The 8,274-nt window shown below is 39.1% G+C and overlaps 1 protein-coding gene across 1 annotated transcript in view; it reads right to left on the bottom strand.

Moving 5' to 3' along the window:
• Positions 1–6,181: 6,181 nt before the first annotated feature.
• The window catches only part of LOC105004806 (guanylate cyclase soluble subunit alpha-2-like), a 64,146-nt gene continuing 62,053 nt past the window's right edge, over positions 6,182–8,274 (bottom strand). The window contains exon 3 of the mRNA XM_010862537.1: positions 6,182–6,420. Within this exon, the coding sequence (XP_010860839.1) occupies positions 6,238–6,420 (183 nt within the window). The 3' untranslated portion in view covers positions 6,182–6,237. The remainder of the gene's footprint in view (positions 6,421–8,274) is intronic.

Here is an 8,274-nt window from a genome sequence, read left to right as displayed (position 1 = left end):
AGAAGTAGGTCCTCTGCATTTTCATTTTACTTAACTTTATCTTTCCATGTTAATTTAGAAAAATCAGCTATCCACTGTGGTTCTAATATGATATTTTATATCAGAGTGCCCCTGTGTATACTGTGAGTGTTCACTGATTTTGGCCTGATGGTTACTTTTGATGTGGACATCAATCATATCTTTCCTGAGGGTGTGCTGGCCATTATTCCCTTGATAGGGAATGTGGTTGATGTTGGAGAATCTAGAGCCTGTGCAGGATGTGAAGTGGTACTTTCTCTCTTCTCCCTGGCTGTCACTGCACTGTCACTCCCTAGTTGTTGGATTATAAGCCCTGAGGATAAGGTTTGATCAAGCTCCGTTGCCCTGGAATATGTTCCCTGGTCCAAAGATGATTGCTGAAGCAAGTGTGTCCCAGGCAGTCATAGAATACATCAATTGTATAGGCATTATGAGATTCTGCTCAGAAGCAGCCTGAGGTCACATCCTTTTCTCTGTTGTGTTCCTCCCAGGTCTAGTGCAAGGTTGCCAAGTAGATAGGCTAGTCCTCAGGTTTGGGGCTTTGAGGCTGCAGCTGCCATTGAGATGTGGTCTGCTTTTGTGACAGTCTTCTCCCAGGACCTTTCTGCCCCAGATCTAGCACTATGCTGTGATGTGGAGCAAGGTCTCTCAGTGGGTGTCTCCTGAGCATGTTGACCATGGCCATCACTGCCCCACCTTACCAAAACCCAGGATATCTGGGCTGTTTCTGCATAGTTAGATGAGTCCTCTCCCAAGGCCTCTTTCCCCAAAATTCAGCTCTTGGCTGCAGTGTGCTTCCCTGGCACTGCCCACGTGAGCACCAACATTGGCTGCTGCTAGCCTCGCCTGTCATTCCATGCACACACTGCCAGTGACATTTGAGGCTCCATTCAGACCACACCCCAGGCACCCAAGTCTGTCTCTGTGTAGCTTGATCAATTCTGCTCACATTTTGTGACAGGCTGTTGTGTGGAGTGAGCTGGGCCAAAGTATTCATCCATTTGGTTTCGAAAGTCAGCAGCGTGGAAGCTGCCAATGCATGGCGCTCTCCACAGTGATTACTGGCAAGGCAGTCATGCACCCCTCACAAATAGAGTCTAGGCTTCTTTAGCCCTTCTGTCCATCTCAGTGGGTCTTCCAGCAGGCAAAGGGGCTTTTTTTTCCTCCATTCAGGATCTCATGACTGAGATGTGGATTGTGACCTGGCCTGCTTACAAGACCAAGGGCAAAGGTCTGCCTGGACAGACCTCTTTATTATGGATCCCTCTCAGGGGTGCTGGTCTGAACATGATGCTTTTTATTCCACCATATTCGGTTATATGGAGGGCTTTCTTGGAGTTTTGATTGTACAGACATTCTTCTGCCAGTTTTTAGTTACTTATCTGTGAGAAGTGTTCCACATACAGATGTATTTTTTAAATTTGTTAGGGAAGATGAGATCTATATCCTTCTATTCCATCATTTTGAGGTATTCTCATAATGTGTTTGTCACAGTATTTCCCTACTATTTTTCTTCCATTTCCCTTATATTCTTAAAGATATCCTAAAATCCATATTCCAGAGGGATATATAATGCAATGATAACAGAATAAATCTTCAAACATATTTTAATAACTAGAGCAATATGCTAAAACTGAAGAGATAAGATTTAACAGTGATAATTTACAGTGATAATTGATAAACAGTGATAATTTACAAAGATGAAATTCAAGGCAGAAGAAATGTTTTGAACCAGCTTACTTTAAAATGAAGAGAATTCCAGAAAAACATCTACATCTACTTCATTGACTACACTATAGCCTTTGATTGTGTGGATCACCACTAACTGGAAAATTCTTAAAGAGATGGGAATACCAGACCACCTTACCTGCTTCCTGAGAAATGTGTATGCAGGTCAAGAAGGAACAGTTAGAACTGGACATGGAACAATGGATTAGTTCCAATTTGGGAAAGGAGTACATCAAGGCTGTATATTGTTACTCTGCTTATTTAACTTCTAGGCAGAATACATTATGCAGAATGCTGGGCTGGATGAAGCACAAGCTGGAATTAAGATTTCTGGGAGAAATATCAATAACCTCAGATATGCAGATGATACCACCCTTATGGCAGAAAGCTAAGAGGAACTTAAGAACCTCTTGATGAAAATGAAAGAGAAGAGTGAAAAAGCTGGCTTAAAACAACATTCAAAAAATGAAGACCATGGCATCCAGTCCCATCATTTCATGGCAAATAGATGGGGAAACAATGGAAACAGTGGCAGGTTTTATTTTCTTGGGCTCAAAAATCACTGCGTATGGTGATTGCAGGCACACAATTAAAAGATGCTTGCTCCTTGGAAGAAAAGCTTTGACAAACCTAGGCAGCATATTACAAAGCAGAGACATTACTTTGCCAACAAAGGTCCGTCTAGACAAGCTATGTTTTTTCCAATAGTCATGTATGGATGGGAGAGTTGGACTGCAAGGAAAGTTGAGCACCAAATAATTGATGCTTTTGAACTGTGGTGTTGGAGGAGACTCTTGAGTTCCTTGGACTGCAAGGAGATCAAACCAGTCAATCCTAAAGGAAATCAACCCTGCATATTCACTGGAAGGACTGGTGCTGAAGCTGAAGCTCCAATACTTTGGCCCCCTGATGCAAAAAACTGACTTATTAGAAAGTCCTTGATGCTGGGAAAGACTGAAGGCAGGAGGAGAAGGGGACCACAGAGGATGAGATTGTTGGATAGCCTCACTGACTCAATGGACATGAGTTTAAGCAAGCTCCACAAGTTGATGCTGGACAGGGAAGCCTGGCATGCTGCAGTCCATGGGGTTGCAAAGAGCTGGACATGACTGAGTGACTTCAAAATGATCAAGGCATGGTAATTGACTACTAATTCAACATGAACCCAAAGCATATGCTCCTGAAGGGAAAAAAGCTCACCAGTCACATTAACAGAATTCCAGTTTCCACATCAGTCACTCTCAATCCTTTTTGGCCAGATCATATCTAGATTATGGTATTTGATTAATGATGTAATGACAAATGAAAACCTGTTAGAAGGCAAGCTGGAAGAAGCAATCTCGGAAAAACATATCACATGGTCAGGAGCTTTAGAAACTAACAATTCTTTTCAGAAAGAAAGGCTTGAGAGTTACAAACAGCTGCTTTAGTGATCTTTCAACAGATAACTTAAGAATAGATCAGACTGTCCACAGTTACCTAGGTTTAATTCATATACAACAGAGAAACTCAAGACAGACCGACAGACCCAGAACTTGTCTAGAACTAAACTAATCAGCTTGCAGAAATGAGGAATAATTACTTTACTTTTACCTTTGGAAATAAATAAATCATTAAATCATATCTCACTATTTCAAAAAATTTAATAAGTCAATGTGGATGAAGTAGTATAAATTAATTAAATTTTATTAAAAGTATAAATAAGATTGTATTTCACAGCAATTTTAATCTATTAAAAGAAACTTAACCACATTTAATGGCTTAAATACTTCCAATAGTTTGCTATTTATACCACATAATTACATATGACTCATATACCAATTTGAGCAAAGTCTGGTAAGCTGCTTTTGTTAACAATTTGTTAGCAATGCAAGTGAAGAGTAGAACATTACATTATTGATCTCTTTCACAATATTGAATAAAGCCGTATTATTTTTTTATCTGCATTTTATGAGTTCCGCTTACTCAAACAGTCCTTATTGTTTTCACTCTCAAATAATGGTACTTCAGGGTTTCCCAGGTGATGCTCATGGTAAAGAACCTCCCTGCCAACACAGAAGACATAAGAGATATGGGTTCGATATCTGGGTTGGGAAGATATCATCGAGGTGGGCTTGGCAACTGACTCCAGTATTCTTGACAGGAGAATCCCATGAGTAGAGGAGCCTGGGGGGCTACAGTCCATAGGGTCACTCAGAATCAGACACAACTAAAGTGACTTAGTATGCATGCATGCAAATGGTACTTCAGTGCTTCAATAACTATGAAACATTGAAAGCAATGACATCACCATAATGAAAACAAATGGAGTCTCTGCTTTCTCAGATAATTTCTATCATATTCAGAATGCTATGAATTCAGAATTCATTTTAATTTTTCTTTTCAAATTTTATGATCAAGTCATAAACATAATACTTGCTAAAGTCAGTGAAATGGGCCTTAGGAAGCATCACTATGAACAAACTAACTGGGGATGATGGAATTCCAGCTGAGTTATTTCAAATCTTAAAAGATGATGCTGTTAAAGTGCTGCACTCAGTGTGTCAGCAAATTTGGAAAACTCAGCAGTGGCCACAAGACTGGAAATGGTCAGTTTTCATTCCAGTCACAAAGAAGGGCAATGCCAAGGAATGTCAAACTACACACAATTGTACTAATTTCACATACTGGCAAGGTAATTCTCAAAATCCTCCAAGCTAGGCTTCAATAGTATGTGAACCAAGAACTTCCAGATGTACAGGCTGAATTTAAAAAAGGCAGAGGAACCAGAGATCAAATTTCCAACACTGGTTGGATCATAGAAAAAGCAAGAGAACCTCAGAAAAACATCTGCTTCATTGACTACACTAAAGCCTTTAACTGTGGATCACAACAAACTGAGGAAAATTCTTAAAGAGATGGGAAAACCAGACCACCTTAGCTGCCTCCTGAGAAACCTATATGCAGGTCAAAAAGTAAGAGAACCATAAATGAAACAATGGATTAGTTCCAATTAGGGAAGGGACTATGCCAAGGCTGTATATTGTCATCCTGATTATTTAATTCATATGCAGAGTACATCATGCAAAATGCTGGGCTGGATGGAGTACAAGCTGGAGTCAAGATTGCCAGGAGAAATGTCAATGACCTCAGATATGCAGATGACACCACCCTTATGCCAGAAAGCTAAGAGGAACTAAAGAGCCTCTTGATGAATGTGAAAGCGGAGAGAAAAAAAAAGCTGGCTTAAAACTTATCATTCAAGAAACTAAGATCATATCATCTGGTCCCATCACTTCATGGCAAATAGATGGGGAAACAATGGAAATAATGACAGAATTTATTTTCTTGGGCTCTAAAATCACTGCAGATGGTGACTGCAGCCATGCAATTAAAAGACACTTGCTCCTTGGAAGAAAAGCTATGACAAACCTAGACAGCACGTTAAAAAGCAGAGACATTACTTTGCTGACAAAGATCCATCTAGTCAAAGCCATGGTTTTACCAGTAGTCATGTATGGTTGTGAGAGTTGGGCCATAAAAAATGCTGAGCACCAAAGAATTGATGCTTTTGACCTGTGGTGTTGGAGGAGACTCTTGAGAGCCCCTTGGACTGCAAGGAGATCAAACCAGTCAATCAACTGGTTTGATTGGAAGGAAATCAACCCTGTGTATTCACTGGAAGGACTGATGCTGAAGGTGAAGCTCCAACAGTTGGCCACCTGATGTGAAGAAATGACTCGATGGCTGGATGTCACCACCAATTCAGAGGACATTAGTTTGAGCAAGGTCCGGAGGACAGTAAAGGACAGGGAAGCCTGGCGTGCTGCAGTTCGCAGGGTCACAAGCAATTGCACACAACTGAGCTACGAACAACAAAATGCAGTGAAAGGTATTAGATTATGAGGTTTATTGTTATGTAGTCTGCTTTATTCAGTCCATGTGCGTTAAACTCAACTTCTTTTATCCTGAAATATTCCAAGACTAGAAATTGTATCATGATTTCTTCTCTTACTGGACCTGACCAGAAAATCTGGAAGATGTATCCAGGGACCCATGCCAGACACAAAATTTTCATGACAAAATGTGAACCAAAAAAGCTTCAAAGGTGACTGGAAGACAAAAATTCTGTTTTTACTGAGAATATTCACTCTTTTATTAAGAACCCTAACATTTAAAAATATGTTAGGGTTCTTCCTTGACCAATATGATCAGTTCATTCCATTCCTAAATTCCTTCTCTGATTCTTCTATAAAGAACCAATCAGATACTCTCATAACACAATAGTCTTATTTCTAGCTTTTCACCTCTAAAATGAGAACAGCAATTTGACCTTATAGGACTGATGGAATTATTAAATGAGATTTTGCATACAAAGTATTTAGTCTAAGACTTTGATCATAGTAAGCACTTGATAAACAGTAACTAAGTTAACACGCAAAAAACAAACCTCTTCTATTTAAGCAGCTGCTACAATGTATTAGATATTTACCACAATTAATTTGTTCTCCTTCACCAGGATGGGAGCTCATTAACAACAGATGACTCATTTATTATTGAGTCCTTAACATCCACCACACAGTCACTAGTACAAAATAGGTTCTCAAGAATTAATGAAGCTATTGAATTTAACAAGAAAATTGTTGTTTCCAATTCCAGGTAGAAGCTTGTCATCAGGTATACACTGACTAAACCCTAAAAAAAAAAAAAAAAAAAAAAGCATTTATTTCATAAAAGTTGGAAAATTAATCCCTAACATTCCTACAATTAGCTTTTTGTATAGGTTGATTTCTCATAAAGATGATTTGGGGACAGCTGTCAGCAGACAGGCTGCTAGCAGGCTTCATGCATGCTAAGTTGCTTCACTCATATCTGATTATTCATGACCCTATGGACTGTAGCCCTTCAGGCTGTCTATGGGATTTTCTGACCAAGAATACTGGAGTGGGTTGGCATTTTCTCCTTCAGGGGATCTTCCCAACCTAAGAATCAAACCAATATCTCTTGCATCTCCTGCATTGTCAGGTGGGTTCTTTACCTCTAGCTCCACCTACGACAGTGTATAGTGAATCATCTCTGTCATTTGCTTCCCTGTTTCCTCAACAATAAATTACCTGCCCTCCTACTTTAAAAGGTGATCTTGAAAGAAGAATTTTAATTTATACGTGCCCTTGCAATAAAGGATAAAAATCTTCATCAGTTTGTTCATTTAATCAATGATTGAATGCCTATTTTATGCCAGCCAGTGAATGGGATACCTAAGAAGTACAAGTAGATAAGATATAGAAGGCATTCTTTTTTTTTAATTGAGGTATACTTGATTTACTATGCCATATTAGTTTCAGATGTATAACACAGTGATTCTAAATATTTTATACATTATATTCCATTTATAGCTGTTATACATTTGTTATATTATATGTGCACTACAACATATCCTTGTAGTTTGTGTTGTGTTTCCAGAAGTGGGCTTTAGGAAGCACCACTTCCAGAAGCTTTGGGCCTTAGGAAGCACTACTATGAACAAAGCTATTGGAAGTGATAGAATTCCTGCTGAGCTATTTCAAATCTTAAAGATGATGCTGTTAAAGTGCTGCACTCAATATGCCAACAATTTGGAAAACTCAGCAGTGGTCACAGGACTGGAAAAGATCAGTTTTCATTCTAATTTCAAAGAAAGCAATGCCAAAGAATGTTCAAAGTACCTACAACTGAACTCATTTCAATGCTAGCAAGGTAATACTCAAAATTCTTTAAACTAGGCTTCAGCAGTACATAAACTGAGAACTTCCAGATGTACAAGCTGGATTTAGAAAAGGCAGAGGAACCAGAGATCAAGTTTCCAAAACCTGTTGGATCACAGAAAAAGCAAGGAAATTCCAGAAAAACGTACTACTTCTTTTTCACTGGCTGCTAAAGCCTTTGAATGTGTGGACCACAACAAACTGTGGAAAATTCTTAAAGAGATGGGGATACCAGACCACTTTACCTGCCTACTAAACACCTGTATGTAGGTCAAGAAGCAAGAGTTAGAACCTTACATGGAACAATGGATTGGTTCCAAAAGTGAACCAGTACACCTTGGGAAAGGCATACGTCAAGGCTGTATACTGTCACCCTGCTTATTTAATGTATATGCAGAGCACATCATGCAGAATGCCAGGCTAGATGAAGCACAAGCTGAAATCAAGATTGCTGGGAGAAATATCAATAACCTCAGATATGCAGATGACACCTGATGGTAGAAAGCAAAGAAGAACTAAAGAGCCTCTTCATGAAAGTGAAAGAGTAGAGTAAAAAAGCTGGCTTAAAACTCAACATTCAAAAATTAAGATCATAGCATCCAGTCCCATCATTTCATGGCAAATAGATGTGTAAAAACAATGGAAACAGTGACAGACTTTGTTTGCTTAGGCTCCAAAATCACTGCAGATGGTGACAGCAACCATGAAATTAAAAGACATTTGCTCCTTGGAAGAAATGCTATGACAAACCTAGACAGTATATTAAAAAGCAGAGACATTACTTTACCAACAAAAGTTCATCTAG

This window comes from Bison bison, unplaced genomic scaffold (genome assembly GCF_000754665.1).
Source record: "Bison bison bison isolate TAMUID 2011002044 unplaced genomic scaffold, Bison_UMD1.0 scf7180017858173, whole genome shotgun sequence".
In the NCBI taxonomy this organism is placed as follows: Eukaryota; Metazoa; Chordata; class Mammalia; order Artiodactyla; family Bovidae; genus Bison; species Bison bison.
This window is presented reverse-complemented; position numbering and strand designations above follow the sequence as displayed.